General features: G+C 35.6%; 2 protein-coding genes and 1 long non-coding RNA gene across 4 annotated transcripts; 1 reads left to right on the top strand and 2 right to left on the bottom strand.

Annotated features, from left to right (window-relative positions):
- Window positions 1–88: 88 nt before the first annotated feature.
- Window positions 89–885, bottom strand: LOC126724341 (uncharacterized). The gene is made up of 2 exons (XR_007654937.1): window positions 574–885; window positions 89–513 (listed from the first exon to the last, which is right to left on the bottom strand). It is a non-coding gene; the product is annotated as an uncharacterized LOC126724341 (long non-coding RNA).
- Window positions 886–8,900: 8,015 nt separating this feature from the next.
- LOC126720344 (uncharacterized) lies at window positions 8,901–14,863 on the top strand. Of its 2 annotated transcripts, none has more exons than XM_050422683.1 (8): window positions 8,901–9,132; window positions 10,523–10,748; window positions 10,828–10,962; window positions 11,601–11,823; window positions 12,699–12,885; window positions 13,554–13,738; window positions 13,837–13,974; window positions 14,608–14,863. In XM_050422683.1, the coding sequence occupies exons 1-8, from the start codon at window positions 9,039–9,041 to the stop codon at window positions 14,734–14,736; spliced, it is 1,317 nt and encodes a 438-aa protein (XP_050278640.1). In that variant the 5' UTR covers window positions 8,901–9,038; the 3' UTR covers window positions 14,737–14,863. The 2 variants fall into 2 exon arrangements, with proteins under 2 accessions (XP_050278640.1, XP_050278641.1); XM_050422684.1 differs by having other exon boundaries at window positions 9,025–9,170.
- A 371-nt stretch (window positions 14,864–15,234) lies between these two features.
- Window positions 15,235–23,129, bottom strand: LOC126720345 (ALA-interacting subunit 3-like). Its single transcript, XM_050422686.1, has 8 exons — window positions 22,749–23,129; window positions 21,428–21,486; window positions 21,259–21,333; window positions 21,062–21,175; window positions 20,011–20,081; window positions 19,064–19,373; window positions 17,289–17,578; window positions 15,235–15,573 (listed from the first exon to the last, which is right to left on the bottom strand). Exons 1-8 carry the CDS (start codon window positions 22,837–22,839, stop codon window positions 15,519–15,521), a joined length of 1,065 nt encoding a protein of 354 aa, XP_050278643.1. The 5' UTR covers window positions 22,840–23,129; the 3' UTR covers window positions 15,235–15,518.
- Window positions 23,130–23,680: the final 551 nt, after the last annotated feature.

The raw sequence follows: 23,680 nt of genomic DNA, 5'->3' as shown, positions 1-23,680 counted from the left end.
AAAATCACAGGTTTATATATATAATTACATGCATAGTTGTTGCATTCTACATTAAATTCCATGTAATACTCATAGAAGGACTCAAAAGTTGTACTATTATACATTATAATCCATGCATGTATTACTCATAAAAAGGCTAACAACCCATTTTTCCTTTATTCATTCCCCACCCTAGTTAATTATTCAAAGAACTTAAAGTCAACTCCAGAGTCCAAAGATCAAAGAACAGAGACCCCTATTCCTACCTATTCTTCTAATTAGTTTCTGCAAAAAGCAGTACATATTCATTTTAGTGATTGTTGTTGCTGTTTCTGTTGTTGAGAGAGCTTTGTTTGGAGCTGGAATAACAGGGCCTGATTCTCTTGGTGAAGCAGCAAAGCTTTCTGTCTCAGCTTCTCGTTCTCTTCCATGATGCTTCCGTTTACCATGAACAGTTTCAAGTTCTTCATTTCCATCTTCACTACTCTCACCCTTTTCTTCTCCTTTGCTTCTTCTTTCAATACTCTTCTTCTCCTGTTAGTTTACACAACTTTGTTGTTAGAGAGAGAGAGAGAGAGTTTACAAGGAAAGAACCTGTTAAGCCGGCGAACTCTAAGGTTGTCTCTTTGACAGCCTTGGATGTCGATAACTAGAATGGGATAGACGAAGTGTTAGTAAACATCTTGTTTTTCTCTCTGAAACTTCGTTTCTTGACTTGAGAAAGAGGTACTTCGATTCTACAATAAAAGGAGAGGGAGAGAGTGAAAGCTATAAGAGAGAAAAAAGTGGTTTGTAAGAGAAGGGCTTCTTGGACTTTAAATAGGAGAGTCGTTATTAGTAAGAGTCATACAGCTCATATATTGTGTTTGTATGGGCACATGGAGAGAGAGAGAGAGAGAGAGAGGCTTTTCGTAGCAATGATGGCACAAAGACTCATGATTACAAAGGCCATCAATAGGTGTAGAATGCAGAAGAAGAAGAAGAAGGTGAAGAAAAAGGCTCCCTATTCTTTGGCCTTTTTCAATTACTTTAACTTAATTAGAAGAAGAGAAACCTGAAGGGCTGCATCTTTATCATGTAAGAGTGTAATACATAACCTTTGTTACAATGAATTATAACATGAGTATATATAGACGACTAAACCCTAAACTATTCGTACAAATAGGAGTGAGCTTGGGCCTATTACATTGGACTAATATGTCTAATACATCTCTATTAGTCTCCAATGCCAAAGATTGTGTTGCGAAGTGCCGAAAATAAAATTTCAACATTCTGAGAACAACAGTCAGTGCTGACATTAACATTCTACCTGTGGTTCAGTTCCAATTTCATTTTCAGTTTTATACTGAGAAGACTACTTAAGACTATAAACAGAAATCACAAATGGATGAGAGATCCAAGAAAAGCAGAAAATGAATATTGTGAAAAAGGGAAAACTTACTTCTCAACCAATTGTACAAGGTTCACCAATTCCTCTTCAGAACAAACAATGTCAAAGAAATCATCAATCACTGTTGTAAGAACCCCATTTTTGGCCACGATATTCGAGCTTCAGAAAGTTCAGGGGAAACAAAGGTTGCTGCACCACAGAAGTAACAGTAAGCTCGCATCTGCCTAGCAAACTTTAGCTTTGTCTAATCTGCTCTGTGTAATCCACCTGCTTACATGAGAATGGAAATTTTACAAACAAAAGATGATATTATGTTTCCTTTTATTATCTAAAGCAAGAAGCTATCTCAATGACTAACAATCAAAGAAGAAAAAGGAAAACCACTGGTTCCAGACTAAGATGATTTTTAGCCAAAAATTTGAGAAAAAAAAATGGACTAAAAGTTGCTTCCAGTTCCATACGCCAATGAAACAATGAAAGTAGCTTCTAGTTTAGTATGCCTAGTTAATTATCATGTTACATGTGCCAACCTTTGACCCTGCTATAATGAATATCCCAAGAAATCCCAGTGACAATATCATGATAGTTGAAACTACACAAAGATATGCACCTTGCAAGATGTTTGAGTTCTTCGCGATGTATTGATTGGCAGATGTATTAAGAAACATTGCCGAAATTTGAAGAACATAAAAACAGTACAAGGATAAAGCAATTGTTCAAACTATGATTTAGTCTTCCATCAATTTTTTCCTTTAAACTATCATTTTTCTTAGAACTATCATTTTTCTATCCTTTGTTGACTAAACTATCTTCTTTCTCTTTCCTTATCATGTCTCTTTCTTTTTCTATGTCTTTTTCCATCTTCTTACATATAGTTTGTATTGAACTAGTTTCTTTATTGCCCTGTCTTTCCATTCTTTCTATCATTTCTTTTACTATTTCTTTCTTTAACATTACTATTCCTTTGTCTTCATCAATTATGTCTAGTTTGTCTTGCATTATTTTATTATGACCACTTTCTTTCTTTTCCATAAAAAGTTGTCTTTAAGTCTTTTAAGTCTTTCAAGTCTTAATTTTTGTTTTCTTTCTCATCCATCTTCTTACGTATAGTTTGTATTGAACTAGTTTCTTTATTAGTTTGTCTTTCCATACTTCTTTCATCACTTGTCTCTATTAGGCTATCTTTATTACTCTTTTGTCTTTCTAATCCTCGGAATACATAATGAGTGATAGCCCATCCCATAAACTCATATTGTTGGCCTCTTAATTTTGAACACAGATGAAGGTAACACCATGTTTAAAACTGAAACTTGTATCACATAAAAATTAAACAATCTTTTTAAATTCTGAAAATCTGCTATAATGCAAAATGAAAGGTTGAAGTCTTAATCTTTATTCATTAATCTCCAGTTTCAAGGTCAATCTACATTGCTTATTATTATTATCTACAGTTCCATCTTAAGAAGATTTTGGTCTAGATATTACACACACACACACAATATTTCATGAATGCAGTAAAAAAAAAAAAAATATATATATATATATATATATATACATATATTATGGATTAGGACCGGACAGACCAAATTGGACCAGTTTAAAAAAAAAAGAAAAAAAAGGACGGAGTGTAATTAGTCTCATTTCTTTCGTAAAATATTTTTACTTCTTCATTTTATTCAAGGTATGTGATAGATATGGTTTTTTTAACTCTAAATCCCAACCATTAAGAATAATTGCAATTTTCCAAAAAATGTTGGATTTATTTTTTAAAGAGTTTCAATCTATGACGTCTGCTTCTGATGATAGCTCTTTATCATCAGACCAAAACACCAATCAGTTTTTGGTATTAGAGACGATTGAACCTCAAATCTCTTATTCAACCATCAGATCTCTTAAACAATTATTTTTAAAATAAATGGTTTTATTTTTATTGGATGGGAGAATTGCAGAGGGGGACCAAGGCCCATGCCCTCAATTATTCAAAACCCTCCCTTTACATTTATTATTATTTTTTAAAAAAAAATTAGGAGCAAATTTTATTTAATGGCCCCCTCATAATTTTTCAAAATCCTCCCTCTCCCCCTATTTTTATTAACAAAAATTATTTTGTAATAGATATAATAGAATTTTAACTTATAACGACAACAAAATTTATCAATTAAGCTAACTAGAACTCATAATTTAAAAAAAAAAAAATTAATCTAATTTTATTAATGGATCCTTTATTTGTATACATATATACACACACACACTCATAAAAAACCATTTCTATCACAAATTTTAACACTTATTTTTCATTTATGCTTTTGTTTTGAAGAATGTGGTGGGCCTTTTTGTAATTCTAGGCTAGATTACTTCCTGCCGCTTTATGGCCCAATAGTTTTGGGGTAGGAGAGTCCGAATTGGCTTGACTAAAACTCACCCCAAGCTAGCTTGTGCACAAGCTAGGACCCCTTTGTTGGAACCTTGGTCACATGCCCACGGCAAAAGATGCTGTCACAAAAATGTTATAGCAGGAAGATATAATATGATAAAAATAAGAAGAATATGCTTGCTATCAGCCAAAGACAATGATTAAACCATTCTCTTAGTAAAAGGGGGAAAGAATACAGTAATATGAGTACGGCAAAAATAGTTTAATAACAACAATAAAAGAAAAGGAAAAAATGCTAATGCTTGATAAAGAAAAGAAAGAATGGTTAGTCTGCTGTGTTTGGTTTCTTAAGAGATTTAAGTCCAAAAAGGGAACCACCCTTCAATGTGGGCAATCTCACGAGGGAAATCTTGCCACAGAAATTGCTCACTTTGAAAGAATGTGCCTAGATGGCTTATCTCCAAATTCTTACTAAAGAGTAGGCTAATGAGAGTGAGAGAAGGGAGTAGCCTATTGGTACATGTCTTTACTACACTTCTTGTTTTCTCACTCTCTGTTTTTCCTTTCACTCTCCATTTTTTCTTTTTGATTTCTATGTTACCTCTTTTCTTTCTTATCATTTTGCTTCTTTTCTTTCTCGCTTTTTCTTACTTATTTCTCTCTATTATCTCTTATGCTTACCTTCCTCCCCCTCACTGTGCATAGCCAATGCCTTTTTATATTGCCTACTGTGATGGGTTTTACTGTTTTACCTCTCAACTACTTTTGTTTGGGTGTGGGTGTCCTTCCTAGACCACCCACTAGTTTGTCAGTTGCCTAGACATCACCACTTCCCTGTGCTGGCTGTGCCACGTTCCATTCCTAGACAAAAGAGTGTCGTTTTGTTTTCTTACTCTCCATGACATTCCCATCCGGATAAGAGTTGGGCATTCTCTCTTACTAACTCATATGGCACGCACCTAGTGATTCTAGCTCATCTTTCCCTCTTTTGGGTGGTATGTCATTCCAGCAGGACATTTCCCCCAAAAGAGTTAGAGCGGGAACCCCATAATGGACTTCCCCTTCTCCCTACTACCAGACCATACCCTCTCTTACCTCTGACCCATGGCACACCGCTCCTGTATTGGCTGGGTACAAGTGGGTGGTGCTTGAGCCTTGTGCGTGTTGCACTTCCATGTGATTCTAAAGCTTGTCTGCTATTCATGCGTTTGCCATGGCCTGGGGGCTTGTCTGGACTTTGCTGCTCATTTTACCACTCATTCTTAACCTCTTGTGGCGTAGGTGAATTATTGGGTTTTCGTTCTTTGTATCTTGCTTTCTCCCTGGGCTGGGTTTTGCTTGGACATAGGCCTTTCCTTCTTCAATCTAGCCCTTGTCTTCTTTGTAGGTCGACTGACACTTCTGCCATGCCGCCTCATTGCCTTTGCCATGTTGCATTTTGGTTTGTGTTCGCTGGGCCTCCTTTGGGCCTACTACACACTTTCCCTTTTACTCAGTTCATGTAGCCTAATACTACTGCTGGGCTTGTTCTCATACTATTTTGGGCTTCCTTGGCCTATTTTATTCCTTTGGGCATCCTCGGCCCACTTCATTCCTTTGGGCATCTTCGGCCCATTCTAATCCTTCATTCCTATGGGTTTTTGCTAAATCTTTCGGGCTTTCCTGACCCAATTACCATATCCTTTACTTTTAGGGTTTATTGGCCTTTTTACCAACCCTATTTACTAGTTCTTTCCTTTGGGCTCCTTTGGCCTATTTTTGCTTACTTTCCATTTTTCATAATTCTCATGAGTTTACTACTTCTTTCTTTGAGCTCCCTTGGGCCCGCTTGCTTTCTTTGGGGCCTTTTGACTATCTTACAAGCCCATGGACCATTATTCCTGCCATTCGGGCTTAATTGTTTGTTTGCATGTAAAATATGGTTAAACTTGTAAAATATTTTTCTTTGGCAGTAAAATCCTTTATCAAAAGTTGTTAAACATTTTATCTTTAAAATTTTGGTAAAACATTTTACAAAAACACATCGTGACTTCACTTCACCCCATATGATTGCTAGATCATCGGTTTGGTGGGTTAGGCAGTAGGTGCTAACATTCCAATGGTTGAAGCCACTGCTCCAATGATCGATGTCTTCGGCTCGGTGACCAGATTTGTTGTTCCAACAACTAGTGCTGATGGTTCGGTGGCCAGAGCCACCGTTTTGGAGACAAGTGCCAAAGGTTTGATAACCAAAGTCGTTGTTCTAGCCACTGGTGCCGATAGTTCTATGGCCAGAGACACCTTTCTAGCGACTAGTGCTAGAGGTTTGATGACTAAAGTCACTATTCCAATCACCAATACTGGCAGTCTAGTGGCCAAAGACACCGTTTCAACTATCGGTGCTTGCAATCTGGTCACCGAAAACGCCACTCCTATTGCGGTCATCGAAGCCACTGTTCTTGTCACCAGTGCTAGTTGAGCCATCAATTTTTGTGGTTTGCTTGAAAAAATTTACTTATCATGCATACAAACACCTGAAAATATTTTACTGTAAAAGTTTTACATGTAAAATATTTTACTTCAAAACAAACTAAGCATTAAAGAATAAGTAGTGAGTGCTAAGGGTACAATTGTAACTACCGAATTTGTCAAAAAGCAAATTACAACAAAACTCTCATGATTAATATTGTTTGCTTTTATGTTTTATTATTTACATTAAACAAAATCATCTCATTTTTAGTATTATTCAAAACTTTGATTTTTATATATAAATATTTTCTATAACTCAGATGATTTTTTTTTTTAATAAAATATTTATGTTGCAATCTGTAGGGGCCTTTTTTGTATGTATGGTATATTGGGCTGCCTCCTGCGGTGATGGGCCATAGTGTTTCTGAGTAAGGGAGCTGGGACCAGTCCAATTGTAACTCAACTTGGGCCGGTTTGTGCACAAACTTATGCCTCGTCTGCCAGGAGCAAATTTACGGCAAGCAGAACTGTTGCAGACGAGTTACGGCAGACAGATATAATAATAACTAAAACAGAGTACTTTGACTATTTAAATAAATGGCTATGTATTCCTTGCTAATAAAGCATGATTACAGTCATAATGATATCAATCACAGAAAAATGAAGAAAATAATATTGGCTATTCAAATGGGCATAAATTAAGTTTTAAGCTTAGTCTGCCACAGCAAAGCCAAAGAGGAGAGAACGCCTCTTCTCAATGCAAATAATCCCCCAGGAAAAAGATCCTGCTGTGGGGATTAATGGTTTTGAGGGAGTCAGACCTGAATGGTTATTGCCCAAAGAGAAAGAGTTCTTGTTTGCGTTTTGGAAGAAAGTAAGATTTAAAGGGGGAGAGAGGGAAACCGATCTATTGGTGCATGCCCATTGAACTAACTCTTTTTTTTCTTAGTTTCCTTTCTTTTCGTCTTTGTTTTCTTTCTTATCTTTTTTCTTTTCTTCTTGCTCTGTTTTTTTCTTTTCCTTCGTAAAATATACCCTGTTTTTCGATCCCCTCTTCAGGGCACAGCAAGGGCCTTTTTATAGCGTCTGCCGTGGCTAGTGTTTTACCGTCTTGCCCCTTAACTGCCTTTGTCTGGTCTGGGCGTACTTGCCGACCACCAGGACTGTGCGACATCCACCCTTGCCAGACAGAGGCAGGTTTGTTTTGTTCCTCTGTATACCATAACATTTCTTCCTGCCACGGTATTAATGCTTTCTCTCTTACTCTCAGAGCATGCACCCAACGGTTCCCCCTCAAACTTGCCTCTTTTGGGTGGTCTATCATTCCAGCAGGACGTACTTCCCAAAAGAGGCTTGGGTAGGAGCCGCAAATAGATCTTTTCCCCTCTCCCCACCACCAAACCATATCCCCTTTACCTTTTACCTCTGGCCCATGGCCCCACCATGTCCTATATTGACTGGGTACAGGCTGGTGGTGTCTGGGCCTTGCGTGTGCTTCTCTTTCAAATTTGTCCAAGAGTCTGTCTGCTGCTCATGCGTCTGCCACGACTTGGAGACTCTCCGTTTGCGTTTCCTGGCCTTTCATGTGGGCTTTCCTTTGGTTTTTCTCTCCATTCAGGAACTGGGTTTTGTATGATGATGGGCTTTACATTTCTTTGGCCCACTTTTGATTTTCTTTATTGCCTGCCACGTTGAATTGTTATTCATGCCATAATAACTTAATCTTGCTGGACCTCTTTTTTGGGCCAGCCGTTTATCCCTTTTCTCAGTGGCCTGTCATGGGCACTGTTTTACTTTTACTCATGGGCTCCTATGTCCCTTTGGACTTTCCTTTGGGCATCCATGGCCCGATTGCTTTCTTTGGGCTTCCCCGGCCCGTTTGCTAATTCCACACTCTCATGGATTTTTTACTAACTTCATTGGGCTTCTCCGGCCCAATAACCTTATCCTTATCTTTGGGGTTCATAGGCTTGCCATAAACCCCTTACTCTCTTAGTTTGCATTGTCTTAGGCCTGCGGCGGCCTTTTCTCATTTTTCTACCTCATACTCTGCCCATGGGATGCTATTTCTTTCTTTCCTGGCTTCTTTGAGCCTGCTTGCCTCTTCAAGACCCATTTATTTATTTGTTGGGCCTGTGATCCATTATTTCTGCCACTTGGACGTAATGAGTTTTTTGCTATTTATCTTGTCAATTCTTTGTGGCCCTCATTATTGGGCTTTTCTGTCTGCCTGGGCTTCCACAAATGGCCCTCAACACAATCAAACATGATTTTTAGTACTAGATAATCATAGTTTGGTTTTTGTTACTCATAAAATGAATAAATTATTACAATTACAACCATATATAGTTAGCATTTATGCATAAACTTTAGAGTTTAACTTGAAAAGGTTTCTCAGGCGTGGTGATACTTTACAATCTGCTTATGAATACTTGATAAAAGATACTTTACGATCGGCTTATGGACACGTGATAAAAGATAGTTTAGTTTTTTTCATGTAAACTCTTCACAGAGTTGTTCTTTCTCTCATGTTTATCAGCAAGTAATGTTGTTGCACGTGCCTTAATTAAGAGAACAATTTCTTTTTTACCTTTAAAAGTTTAGATTGAGTCTGTCCTTCAAACTGTCTTCCATTTGTTATAGCTGATTTACCAGCTAATTAAATAAAATCATCAATGATCTTTTTCCCAAAAAATAAAAAACTTGAAAAAGATACCAAAGAGGTTTATTGTACAATATTTTTCCAAATTTTATTACTAACTTGTTTTTATAAAAACAATCAATATAAGTGGTAAGGGAATTCTAACCCAAAAAAAAAAAAAAAACTATTTGTGTATTCTCAAAAACATGCAGCACATTTCGGCGCGCTTGATAAAGTCTCTATCTTTTTCTTCAATACCAGGCACCACTCTTCAAGAAATTGCTTCTTCTCGACCCAAAGGTTTCTCTCTGTGTCCTTCTAGTTGATTGAGCATCTGGGTATTTTTAAGACTTTTTTTTTTCTTTTCTTTTTCTATGTGAATATCTGCAAATTTTGGCTTCTGGGTTTGTCTGATTTTGCAGTATAAATACATGTAAAAGCCAAAAGAAATTATGCATAAATTTTGTTTCTTTCTGCAATGTATGAAAACAAATGGGTCATTGGAAACTTGGAAACTGTAGACGACCTTATCTTCTTCTTCTCCTTTTTTAGAATTGGTTGCATAGTCCTTCTGTATAATGACAATGGCTTTTACTTTCTTTTTAATGAGCCCAACAACTTAACTGGCTAGTTTTACTTACCATAGTAGGAAAAAAATTTTGGAAGAAGAGAATATGGGAAAATGAGGGGGACTGACAGTCAAGGCAAGTTGCTCTCTAAAAAAAGTTGATGATTTGGCTACATACAATTAACACCAACACAACATATTTGGATTGAGGTCATGACTAAGTTCAGGGTTTAAGGAACGCTCTTTGAAATATTATACTTTGTTTTTATTACTTTCACTTGCAAGTTTTTATTTTATTTTTTTAACTCTAGGGTGTCAATGTATTAACTTTGATTTATATTAAAATTTGAAGTCAGTGCGGTGTTGTGTCCATTATTTTAATGACTTCTTGAAGGGTTTGTATTGTTAGACCTTCAGATGATTGAACAATTCAATTCCCATGATATAGTCAATTTGTGCTCTTTCCTTTCATTTTCCTTTAGGGTCCTGAGAGTGTAAACGCAATCTGTGCTCATTTTGAGAGATTTTATTGGTGAGAATTCTTGGCGTGTTAGTACAAAAATCTGTTGGTGTCACAATTTTTATGATGCTATATTTTTCTGCTTTCTAAGAGGGCTGGTCTTGGTGCAATGACAAGTGTCTTCCAAACAAAATGACATGTCGCGGGTTTGCATCCGAGAATCAGCATCTCCTTTAAAAAAATTGGGGATTATGCTTCCTACCAATCACCTCTCGTAGACCCTGTAGAAGTGAGAGCTTTGTGCATTGGGGACAGCCTTTTCTAAATGGGACATTCATCCTCTCTTTTACCCTATGCTATAGATATTTCAAGCCCACTGCCTCAATTTGAACTTGAGCAAAATTGCAGTTTGGCCCAGTTGGTATCTTTGGTTCTCTTAACCTTTCATGTGGACGATGTTGGAACCTTACATCATTATCATCTTCTTTTGTGAAGATTATACTCTAAATGCTAAAGTTTTCTTTCCTTTCCCTTATACAGTGTCATTGCATTCTTTTTGCTGTGTCTATCTTGAGTAATGTCTTATATGGGAAATTCTTGTCTAAAATGTTTTAATGTCATTTAAGTTTGAAATCTTATTGTAATTGGTTTTTGTTTGGTAGGTGTTGCAAAGGTTGTACTAAAGAAGGGGAAGACACAGCTCTTTAAGGATGGTAGCCCAATGGTGTATAGTGGAGCCGTTGATAGAATAATTGGTAGACCACCACCCAGGACTGGAGATATTGTGCTGGTAGCTGATGGGACAGAGAAACCAATAGGGTGGGGATTGTATAATTCAGTTTCCATGTTTTGTGTTCGGCTAATGCAGCTAGAAGAGGAGGCAACGAGGTATTTACTTAAAAAGGGATTCCCCTTTCAGTTTTATCTCTTTCACAAGGATGTTAAGCTGTTACTTTATATGAAACAGAGATCCTCCGTGTGCATTGAACATGGAGAAACTGCTTGAAGCAAGAATTGATGCAGCTAGAGAATTACGTAAGAGTTTGGGGCTTCCCTCGGCCAATACAAATGCATATCGTTTAGTAAATAGTGAAGGAGACAGGTATTGACGTGATTAGTTAGGTGAAGTTTTTATTGGTGGCCTTTTTTATTTCTTAATAACATCTGCCATGTCCATAAAATTTACTATTTGATTTGAGGTTGAGATAAGAAATTGTTCATGTTCTTTATTCCCTTGCTAGTCATTAATTCATGTGTGTATACATGCATCATATACAAGCACACATGAAACTAAATAAGGTCTTGATTTCCAATCAACAAATGAGGCCATGGGTATAGCTCTCTAGAAAGTAACTACATGGGCAATTGACTTATACACTTTTCCCTCTGCTAAGAGACTTATAGACATATAGAGCTTTGAAAAGAATTCATATACAAACATACATATATGTGCTCAAAAATATATAAATATCATTGCTAAATCAATATAAAGTAAGCTTGTGGAGCGTTATTTTTTTTTTTTTGGGTGGGGGGGAAGGGGTGGGGGTGGTGGTGGTGGTGGTTAGAAAAGCTAAATGTAAGTCCTATGTGCACAGAACAAATGGTATTATCAGAACCAGAGTCCAACATATGTCCTGCATCCAGGACGAAATGGTGTTCCCACATTACCCCTCCTATTTGTAAATTAAATTGTTCCTGGAAATGCCAATACACTTAATTGATGTCAGTTCTTTATCTCAGATTGTCAGGATTAATTGTTGATGTTTTTGGAGATTTAGCTGTAATAGCATCATCAGCTGCTTGGGTTGAGAAGTACAAACAAGAAATTGAGGCTTGTATCAGTAGAATTGATGAAATTAATCATATAAACTGGAGACCTTCTGTTGAGATTTTAAAAGAAGAAGGAATAAATTTATCAGATTTGAAGGAAATGCGTCCATCTGCTTGTCCAGAAAGAACGAAGGTAGAAAATCCTTTGAAACATTACATTTTGCTCATTTCATTCTTGGCCTTTACCAATTTCTTTGATCACCATGGTGATAGCTTGACACTCCCCCACCAAAAACAAAACCCCGGGACTCCCAAATCTCATCTGGTTGCAAGCACTCACCTACTAGGGATGCATGCCTCTTGGTTTGTAAAGGTTTTCTGAAGCATTGCTGCTCTTGAAATATGTTTTCAGTGAGGAAACTGCCAATTTCAGGGACTATGATCCTTGCTAATCTGAAACAGTAAAAATATTGTCTGGATATTTCTATTTCTTACATGAATCAACTACAATTTCTTTTTTTAATTCCATTGAAATATTTGAAATAACTTAACTCAAAGTCATTGTTGCATTTATTTCTACCCTTGTGAATCCAAATTTGGTTCGTGTCTGGTAATGATTTTAATTGGCATGTATATTTTTAGGCCATTTCATCTTCTGTGGGCCTTCTAATTGACGCTAATGAACTCCAATTCAAACGGAACTTCCTCCTTCCATAATAATGAGATGGAGGGTGAGGTCATGGGTTTGATAACCATTGGGGTGTGTGTGTAACTTAACTATAGCAAAGGGCCTTCTGATTGAAGAATTCTCCTTTCATGGAATCTAAAAGATCTTTGAATTTGAACCAGAGTGATAAAACCTGTACTATACCTGAATATGAAGTTCTTCTTAGCCAATGTGGAGCTGGGTTCATATTCATGCAACTTGTATATAATTTGAACCTGTTCCACGAATCCAATTTGATATAAAATCTTGGAAGTGCCTTCTGGCTGAATCTTCTTGTCTTATGCCATTCTTTATGAGATTTGTTGAATGTCTTATGCCAACCTGTAATTTTGTTATGCTAGGTTATGGAAAATGGGATTTTCTATGCAATTTCATTGGAGGGCCAAAAGACAGGATTTTATGCTGATCAGCGTGAAAACCGTCAGTTCATATCAACAATTTCAGATGGTCAAAAAGTCCTTGATATTTGCTGCTACAGTGGTGGTTTTGCTCTGAATGCAGCACGAGGAGGTGCTGTGAATGTCACTGGTATAAGTTCATTGCTGACTGTCATTTTTCCTTTTCAATTCTTGCTGGATATGACTTATCTGTGATTCTTATTGTGGGGCTTTGCTTCACCATCTTATGTGTGACATTCCTAATTAAGATCTGAACTTCTTGAAGGCATGATTGACTAATTATGTGAACTTTTCTTTCCAGATCTTTTGTGTGTGTGTGTGTTGTGATTAGAATTTCATCTATTTAAAATTTTGTTTGTCAAAATCTGTTTAAAATGAACTTTGTAAAATTTAGCCATTGTGCATATAAGATCTGACAAATATTGAGCAAAAATTAATATACAATGCAAAACGTCTGAATGTAATATTTGGTCAAAGAGCCATTAGATGTTGTGCAATGCTTTTCTTATGAAACTTTTAGAAATCTTCCATACTTAACAATTAAATCATTATTATCAATACACGAGTAATACATAACCTCATCCCCTGCATTCTCATTGCTATCTCATATAATATTAGGCTTAGGAGATTTCATCACATGAGATTTTCATTATTATTTAACTTTCTCTGTATTGGTTCTTGAGAGTACATCAAGAATATGACAATGTATATTCTATTGGTTCTATTTGAGGTAGACATGTTAAGATTGCATGTATCGTTAAGCTACACGTGTTTTTTAAATATCTAGTATTCTTTTAGGTGTTGATACATCATTGCCAGCTTTGGAGCTAGCAAAAGAAAATATTGTTCTAAACAACATGGACCCTGGAAGGATATCATTTCTCAGAGAAGACGCAGTGGAATTTATGAAGGGTGCTCTTTCTAAAAATGAATCATGGGACGTAATCATTGTTGATCCTCCTAAATTAGCACCACGAAAAAAGGTATTTGAACATTCATGTTAAGTGATTCCATACAATTTTTTTTACTCTCTAATTCTTGTGCCATTTTCTGCTGATAACTGGGTCATTATTTAATTCAGGTTTTACAAAGTGCATTAGGCATGTATAGAACTTTAAACTCATTAGCAATGCAATTAACAAAGAGAGGTGGTCTTCTCATGACCTGTTCATGTTCGGGAGCTATGACCCAAAGTGGGATGTTCTTGCCTACTCTTCAGGTATTTTTTTTTTTTAGTACTCTTCAGGTAAATAATTATCTCTGACTTCTTCCTTGAGTATAAGTTTACATCGGTAATCAACTTCAAAGTACATGGATTTTTAACCAAGAATGATTGCTACAATCTGTACCATGGATGACTCTTCAATCTTCACTCTTTTCTTTCTCTTTCAATAATAATATATCTTAAACAGACTTGCTATGATTACATAATTTAAGAAATATTATCATGGCTTTACATTGGGATGGGAACATACATAATACATACCGTAGAAGGCCTGTCTGTTGAGTCAAGCTTATGCTTTTTTTTTTCTTTTTTTGTATATATATTTTTTAATAAGTTACATATGCACCAATGGCTCTTGAATCCATGACATCTTCCAACCAATTAGCTACAATGCTTTACTTGATTTCTCTTAATACAAGTTTCCTATTCCTTTCATTTGACTGGAATAAAGCAGTTGGTGAATTGATGCTGCTCCTTTTTCAGTGTGTAAAAAATATGCTACTTCCAAAAAGTTGTTGGTCAAAAATTAGAAATTTGAGGGCAAACATATAGCTAATTCTAATCTTAATTGGAAGTAATTAACACATTTCTCTAATTAACTTTGAAAATCATTTTCTTTGTGATCAGGGTGCTGCATCAATGGCAGGGAGGAAAATTACAGTTCTACGACAGGCCGGAGCAGCATGCGATCATCCTATTGACCCATCCTACCCTGAAGGCGCATACCTCGCTAACATTTTGCTAAGAGTAATATAAATGGACACAAACACAATCCCTATTGGTTTTTCAACTAACCTAACTGGAAACTCATCACGTGATGAAAAGAACCGTTAACTATGTTAAGTACTATTTTAAGAATTATACATGATTTCTTCTTCTTCTTCTTCTTCTTCTTCTTTTTTTTAAATTTAAATTGTGAGAAATTTCAGTCAAACAAATTTTAGGCATTTATACAATAGGACTCCAAACTCACCAATACAAATGAATACTTTTTTTTTTATTTTTTTATAAATTTTTTCTTTCTTTTTTTAAAATATTACAGATTCAAACTCTTCAAAATTCACATACTAGTTATTTAACTTGCTGAAAAGGTCCAAATTTTCAAGTATAAACATAACTTGTACTAAACTTGACAAACAAGAATAAAAAAAATATTTTTAGCCAGGATTGAAACATTTTAGCCAGACATGAAGTGATGACGATCATTAAAGTTGCTACTTGCTGCAATCTGCAATCATAATATGCCACAGAGCGGAATACGAATTTAACTTCTTTTTTAAATATAAATTTAAAAAGAATTTTGCACAAAGATGCACTCAGAACCATATAGGCACATAAAAACAAATTAAAAAAATTAATATGAAATACAATTGTATCCTAAGGTACAGCTTGTTCAAAATATGTTGCATCTACTGAGAGCATATATCAACATATCGGTACAACTCACACAAGGGTGAAGTAAGCATAAAATTACATCATGTAAATTATCCACCATGATTAGCTCAAGATAAGCCATCATAATAGGTCCAGAAACTTTCTTAACGCCCTCCTGGATTTCTGTTCCATGACAAGTAAGAAGGATCTCCAAGTCTCCTGAAAATAGAGGGAAACAGAAGTAAAATTTAGTAACAGGAGTTACAGGACATAACTATCTACATATTGCTTTTAAATCCTACTTACCCTCCTTTTGCCTAGGAATTCCTTATGAAAAATGTTTCTTCATAAAGAATTTTTACACCCCGGTGCACAGTATCCTACCCTACCCCATTGGCTGAACTAGGTATTAGCAGATCTTCTTATCTTAATAAGTTAAAAGACTTGATTCTTTCTTCTCTTATCTAACTCAGAATTATCCACAAGGATGACAAGATAAACAAGGACATTTCTTTAAATTGGACAAGAGCAATTAAGTAAAGCTCATCTAGAGCATGATGTGGCATACTTGACAAGTCCAACAGGAAAACTATATGAATCTTGGTAAACTAGCTGTATGATATGTTTGGAGGAAAAGCATGTCTATATAACAAAAATAAATGAATGTGCTATGCTGGATAAGGGGCCATATAAGAAAAATATGTGGATACCCAAAAAGGGGAAGAAATGAGGAAATGAGAGTGTGTCATTTAAACTGATACTCTGGAGTCACTCTAGCAACCAAGAACTGCACGTGCATCAAAAGACAAGAGGCAGGCCTACAAAGATGTTGAAGCCTGGTAGGTAATTACAAGATTGACAGCCAATGGCCAGGAAAAGATTCATTTCAATGACCCCATTAAGTATTATCTTTTTTCTTTTTCTTTTTTTCCCTTTTAATAAGTGAGTGGCCACTGGCCCTAGGCAGCACGGGGAGAATCCAACCAGCAACCCCTACACCATTACGCATGCTCCCATGTAAAGCTACTGATTTAAATAGATCATTCGTAAGGTTTTCCAATAAGTAAAATAAAATAAACACATAATTTTCCGAAAGAAGGTATTGCCCAAAAACTTGGGTCCAGTTTCTTTAAAAATAAAAAATAAATAAAACTTGGGTCCATTTTAATCAATAGACACTAATGCTAACATATACCTAGTTCTTACCACCCCTAAATTAAACTGAACATTAGCTCCACCATAGTCACAAAATTGTGCTGGAACAAGATGATTTTAGGCCATTAGACTAAATAACCAATTATGTAATGCAGATTACATAAACAGGTATAATATTTTCTCAATAACAACAACTATCTTTTGCATTAAATAAATTAATTAAAATAAAAAGCTTAACTTAATATATTATAAAACTTCAGTTTAACTATGTAATAGATCTTATTTAAAAATATTCAATTAACAAGGGTGGGTGTAAATTCTTAATTTACAAAAGACCAAGGGAAATGAGTTATTAAGTAGAGATTTATTTAATATAAATAAGTAAGAGGAAGAAAACTATTATATGCCTACATTTAGCTCACCCATTTTTACTACATAATAATTACACATGCTTGCCTAACAGCAGGTTAAAAGAGAGTAAGTTCCATGATCAAAAGCCCATGTCCAAATCTTTTTGAAATTATATAGAAATAAGACCAAAAGTTCACTTTCTGTTTCACCATGCCAATTAATCAATTTATGCAGGTACCTGGAAACAGAGACAACAAAGCCTAAAACACTAATGTACCCTAGTATGCTTCCCTAGAGTCTGGCCAGACATATTTAAAAGAAATAGGCTGCAAAAATGGAAAGCTCAAACAAGGGCACCAGCTGACAGCCTCACTCTTATAGAGAGTCCTAGATATTAAGAGCAAGATTATTGTGGTAAAGAAACTTACCTTGGCTTAACAAGATATACTAGAGTGAAAACCAAAGCCAAAAAGAAGCACAGCCCGCCAACGGTGAGATAAGCAATGCCAAGAAAGTCATTCTTTCCGCCAAGCCAGCTAGTGGTCGAAAGCACAAGCTTTTTCTTGCCTTTAAAACTGTAAGTATTATAGTTGTTCTGCAATGTGACACTAATGACATCATTTGGCTCGAGATCCACCTCTATTTTCCCATACAACTTTCTAAAGGTTGGCAGAGCAGCAGTTCGCATCCATACAATGAGGTCCTCCTGCTCACTCAACTGTTGCCAAAAAACATATTTGACCAGGTTAGCCACTTGCCTCATTGGCTGAAGCAGTTTTGGATAAGAATGACACCAAACAGCTATTCATATATTAGAGATATTAAAAAAGTGGGTAAAACAGGAGAAGTGAACTACAGGTAAATTTTATGAATTGGATAGTAAAATGAACCCAACTACAGCCATGGAAGATTGATTTACCGTTCTTTGTAGATTTCAAGATTTATTTTGTGGCTCACGTGCAACATCATATTGGGTCAATTCTTACATGGTTTTGAAGGTGAACTCTCAATAAATAAATAAAAATTTATAGGTTAAAACATCTTTAATTTGGGATTTTATTCCTTGAGTTTTGGTTAGTTTTTAATCATTCTCCATTCCAATGTATTAAGGGGATTTTAGTAATCGAGTCGAGTCAAAAACTTACAAAAATTTACGTGTCTTGAGAGTCCAAGTTAGCTTTTATTTGAGTTTTCCTTAGTTTCCAATTAAAATTAGGAGTACTAGTGTTAGTAGTACAAGAACAAGTGTCTATAACATATGTGTCATTGTACTCAAAATATTCCAGACTTTGGTATTGAATATAGAGTTAAGTGTTAACGAAAGATTGCCTATCATGTTCTTATTTTCTATTCTTCTTCACTGTACACTTGCCCTCATTCTCATAACATTTCCAAAACTCTAGTCAATCCTTGAACCTTAACCGTTTCTTTTCAGGTTTTTAAAGCCCTAGATCCACAAATTCTCTTAACCCTAAGCCCATCACAAGCACACAGACAGATCTCCAAAATTTATCCTCTGTCACAGTCAATCATTTGCTTCTGAACTGTTCAGCAGCTAGAGAACAAATGTCTCTGATGGTTTGTGAGAGTTCTCAGAGAGTTGGAGAGAGTGGCAGAGGAACAGCAACGTAGCCTCCAGAGCAGCATACTAAAAATGATGACAGCATCTAGAATAAACAATTAAAATAAAAAAAGAGCAAAGTATTTGACCACAAGGGAAATTCCCATTTATAAATCTCTTTCTCTGCACTTTTTTCTTTTTGTGGGAGATGCAATTCCTATGCATAAACTAATAAAATATTAGTAAAATTTTTGTTTGAAGAAAATATTACTTCAGTTTCCTTTATAGAACTTTTAGCTATTGTAAATTTTAGAATTCAAGAAGTTTTAGTTGGTCTCAATATTCTCCTGTATAGATCTATCTATTGGACATCCCCTTATTTTTAAGAACTGCTTATCAGAAAAATCTAGCCTGACTTCTTTTGTATACATCCTGGGTACCCCATTTATGCTCCTTTTGGATTTATCTCAAAAAAACATTTATCAGAAAAACATCCTAAAATACTAGATAACAGCAGACATCTTTCCTTATTCTGATAATGAGCACAACCGCTCCATTTGGTTTAGTAAGTCGACTATTGTGCAGAAATATGATACTGGTTATGCTTCAATTCTACCAGACAAGAAGTAATGAAAGGCTTACTGGTATGCTGGAATTGAGCGATGCACCACCTATAAGAGTTCCATTTGCTTGAAAGTTCGTAGGATAGACTTTGCTGCCAAACTTGTGGTCCCTATCACTCTTCCATGAAATACCTTTCTTGTTCACAGTTAATGTTGAGTTGTTGCGGGAGAAGCTATAGGTATCATTAAACAAACTCCAAGCTATAAGACCACAAGGAACAATTGGTAGTGATGCATTCCCATTGACTGTATCTTCAGGCTTGCAAGTGCTTGTGTCAGAAGCACTTGAGTTCTTTCTCAACTGCGCATCACTACGGCTCTTCACATACCTGTATCATACAAAGTCATGGTGACACTTGATTTTCACCAAGGAAACTTCCATTTTTTACAAAGTATATTTCATATATTTGTCAATGACAGTAAACTATTATTAAAGCAAGACAAAGAAGAGTGGGGCTGTGCCCATGTGAATACCCAATCTATAACTTGTTATATATTTTACATGTCATTTTAATTGACTAAAAAACCAAATATAGTTGGTAAGATGCACATTCTTACGCTCCAATAGTTCTGTGATGCTATTTTTCACGAATTAATGAATGGAATCACATCCCTGTAGTACAAACTGCAGTGATTTTTACCTACCAGGAAGCAGGCACAATATTGTGTTTTCAAATGGTAAGAAAACCATCATTAAAAAAATTTCATGTTACTGCACCCCCAATTCCAATAATCCTTTCTTAAATCATAACGTGCAGCAACAATTTTAAAAAGGTGCACTCTTCACCACATTCCATTATTGACAGGATTAACCATGTTCTATTGTCTACCCGCCTGCTCTTTAGAGATCTAAGTTTCAAAGGCCACCAAAAAAAGAAAAAAAGGATGCCATATTTCATGAAATAGTATCTTACATTAATCATATAGAAAATATTTGGAGGGTATGGCAAAGGCAGGGGAGAATACCTGCGATGATTCTGGTAGAAATTGTCAAGCTGATAGTACACATATATAGGCTGCTTCATTTGCTTTGGTACCTTTCCAGATAAACAAGAAAATAGAAGTTTAGCCATTTTGTAAACTTAGGAACTAGGAATTTCTTTTAAATTAAAACAGTCTATCACCTTAAAAACACAGTAGTTATCAGAGAATGATATTGCTAGAGATGTTACAGTAGCTTCCAAGATCCCCTCCTACTACTCAGCGTAGTCAAAGGTGAGCCAAGTACTCAACTCGACACTTAGGCAAGGTGAGGCAATGCACCACTAAGGCACCTCTGAAGACCTAAGGGAAGGTGCTTTTAGTGAAGCACTTGCCTATAGAGCCTAGGCAAGCACCTTACACTTTGTGAAAGGTGCTTGAGGCAAGAGTCTTAATGAAATTTAAGAAAAGGACCAAAGAGCTAATTCCATTAAAAGGGAAGTTCTGTTATTTGCCTAAAATAATTTGGTTGTGACAAGTTTGTCATAAACATTAGCAAAGAGATGCAACTGTTGAAAAAAAATGGTAGATGACAAAGGGCTCAGCAAAGACCCCTCCTCCCCCCCCAAAAAAAAAAAAAAAAAAAAAAAAAAAAAAAATCTTAGTTGACAGGTGTGAACAGGCCAAATCTCTCTCTCTCTAGCCAGCTCTCTTTCTATGATTCTCTCTAAAAAATAGGGGAAACAAAAAATTAAGTGAATATATCTTTATCAATTTAGAAACAGATTTTTATAAAATTTCAACCATATAATCGTTTACAGACCAACTCCTCTCCATTGGACAGAGACTTGATTATAATATTCCAATATAAATTGGATACATATAATTGGAGTTCATTAGGTAAACATCTCGGGCAAACACTTTTTAGCACCTCATGCCTCGTGAGATGCAATGACTTGATGCCTTAAGGTCGCCTTTTGGCTTTGTGCTTTAACTACACTGCTACAGCTTCTACAGCAATTGATTACTACTGTAGAAATATCCCTCTAATAACAAACAATAATAACATAGATGAGAATTGCATTCAGAGGCTTACTGTTATAGTTCGGTTGCATGGTTTATCTCCAGGGGTCTGTATGTAATTGACCGTATCATTTCTTTTCTCCAGCGGTATGCATTCGGTTTCATACCGGTCAACAATTTCAACAACCTGGTAGAAAGATAGAGATTCCAAATCAACTATATGTGGAACTAGAAGTAAACTGCAAACATTTGGGTCATGGTTGAACATACATCTCTGGAAGCAAACAAGGAAGCAACTCCAATGGGAATAAAGACAACACTAACAAGCAAGAATGCTGAAATCACCTGCACATGGAGATAGAGACTAATTTATTTTTTTTCCTTGAATACCGAGAACGTCACCTAGGAGAAACTAAAAATGAGCAATTATAAAGCTTACCCATCTTGGTGTGAGAATTGGTTTGCATGCTGGAAGTTCTTGCTGAGTAAACCTAGAATCTGAAAATTTTGTAAAGGCAATCTGCTTTAGTCCATTTAAAATCCCATGAAGTTTCATAGAATTTGCAAACAAGTTGCTAACATAATTGGAGCTTCTAAAGAAAAGTCAACTTTTAGCTGATTTATGTTGTATTGGATAATACAAAGGGTAAAAGGGAAAATCGTGGACAGCTTCACTACATGGTAAAAGCTAACTAATGCTCACCTTTGTGTATTAGACAAAAGTGAGCATCTAGATGTCATATCAATTGACTTCCTAAATTCTAGAATGCATAACAAAGAATACTGAACATAACTCTACAAACACCTGATTAAACACAAACATGTATTGAGATCAAAAGGCATGCCTGAAACTTGACCATAACTCTTAACACATAAATCACATACCCCTCCTAGTAGGGGCAAGGCACGTGACTATACCCAATAAAGCCACCCAATTGTTATCCTACTCAACTTTTCATTCATTTCACTTTAGCTACAAAAAACCAAGCTAAAAGGCTTAAAGCACTGGCATCAACATTGACAACACATTTAATTATAAACCAGAGAAACAATTTTAATTAGTATCTTACAAGGTTCTAGTAGTGACAAGCAAACTCAAGTTGTTATAGATAATAAATGAAAATCTCAAAATTTTGAGCAACAAAAATAGTAAAAATCTATATAGGTAGAAATAAAATCTGCTATTGTTCCTGAGATCATGACCATCCATCTTGTAATCTACAGATATGTTATTAAGACAAAAAGTCAACTCTTGTTAGAACACAAAAAGGCAAACAATCAATTAATTGTAAAGTTGTAAACCCTTTATTAACAAGTTACATATCAAGTACAAAATTGCATACCAAATCTATAACAGATTATTGTTAATCTAACAAAAACCAAACTCTCAGATGCACACAGATCAGCCAAAAGTAAAAAAACTCAGCTTTACAATACAATCAGAAGCTTCACACACAACATGAAAACAACCACAAAGCATGACAATCAGAAATTCATGAACAGTAACCAAAAAAATTCATCTGGGTATCTCTGAATTATTCCCAAAAGAATAAAAAAGTCAAAATTTTTAGATTTTGGAACTAAGAGTTACAACTCAAAATCTCAAAATACAAAGAAAACAAGCAAAACCCATGTGAAAACTCAACAAATTAGCAAGTGGGTACTCATGGATAGAACCAAAACTCCACAAAAAAAAAAAAAAAAAAAAAAAAAAAAAAAAAAAAAAACCATAAAAATCAAGTCTTTTGAGAAGAAATTACATTTGGGTTTCTTGGAATTTCTTCTGGGAGCTGCAGAATCAGCCGATCCAGCGACTCCTGCGCTAGACGACGCCGTATTGGAACTCATCATAGACGAAAAGATAAACAAAATAAAAAAGACACTGCTTTTTTTTCCTACTCTGTTTCCGTCAAATAAAAAAAAAAACAAAAACAAACCCACCAACCCTCAGAGTGAATTTGATTAAAAATCGAAGCCTTGGAATTTCAGAAAGAGAGAGCAAAAGGGTATTGGGCAATTTTGTTGTTGTTGTTGTTGTTGTTTTGAACTGGGTATTTGTTGCTTTGTTTTGTAAACGTTTTGACTTTTCAGGGGATCAAAAAAGACTGTATTTTTCTCTATCCCTATAGAGGCCGGACACACACACACTTATTAATATATATATTATTTTTTTCTTATGTTTCTAGAGAGAGAGAGAGAGAGAGAAACAATCAGGTCAAAGGGGAGAGAGAGAGACACGGTTGGACAATTGGACTGGGTACTAGTATTTTGATTTCAAATATGGTGTTTTTTGATTTTGATTTGAATAAAGAAAGAGAAAATTAGAAATAATTGGGCTTGGTTGGTGACTTGTGGTCTTGAACCAATAATAGTAAAGGGAAGTGAATGAATCCACACGTTTTTCCATTCTCTTTTTCTTTTCCTTTTTTTTTGTATTTTCTGAGAACATTCCATTCTCTTTCTTAAATGTATGGTAACTACTATTTACCTCGATGATAACAAGAGTGGCATTTTCTACGTAATCATGCTCAAGGATACAATATCCCCTAAAAAAAATGGCACAAAGATTTTCATAATGGTTAAGTGGAATATTGTGTTGGGGTTGCGTGGTGACTCTCTCTCCCCTGTAGGAGCGTTTCTCTCTCTTCTGAGTGCTCTCTCTCATTTTGAGTCTTTCCTCCCATGAGTTTGC

Source organism: Quercus robur, chromosome 4, assembly GCF_932294415.1.
Source record: "Quercus robur chromosome 4, dhQueRobu3.1, whole genome shotgun sequence".
Taxonomy (NCBI): Eukaryota; Viridiplantae; Streptophyta; class Magnoliopsida; order Fagales; family Fagaceae; genus Quercus; species Quercus robur.
This window is presented reverse-complemented; position numbering and strand designations above follow the sequence as displayed.

Excerpts from the sequence above, each read along its gene's own strand:
- LOC126720344 (XM_050422683.1), top strand. The coding sequence starts at position 9,039 with ATGCAGCACATTTCGGCGCGCTTGATAAAGTCTCTATCTTTTTCTTCA. Across the intron at positions 10,963-11,600 it reads GTAAATAGTGAAGGAGACAG|ATTGTCAGGATTAATTGTTG; the intron begins GTATTGACGTGA and ends TCTTTATCTCAG. Across the intron at positions 11,824-12,698 it reads CTTGTCCAGAAAGAACGAAG|GTTATGGAAAATGGGATTTT; the intron begins GTAGAAAATCCT and ends TTGTTATGCTAG.
- LOC126720345 (XM_050422686.1), bottom strand. The coding sequence starts at position 22,839 with ATGATGAGTTCCAATACGGCGTCGTCTAGCGCAGGAGTCGCTGGATCG. Across the intron at positions 19,374-20,010 it reads TTCTACCAGAATCATCGCAG|GTATGTGAAGAGCCGTAGTG; the intron begins GTATTCTCCCCT and ends TGTATGATACAG. Across the intron at positions 15,574-17,288 it reads GTATATCTTGTTAAGCCAAG|GAGACTTGGAGATCCTTCTT; the intron begins GTAAGTTTCTTT and ends CTCTATTTTCAG.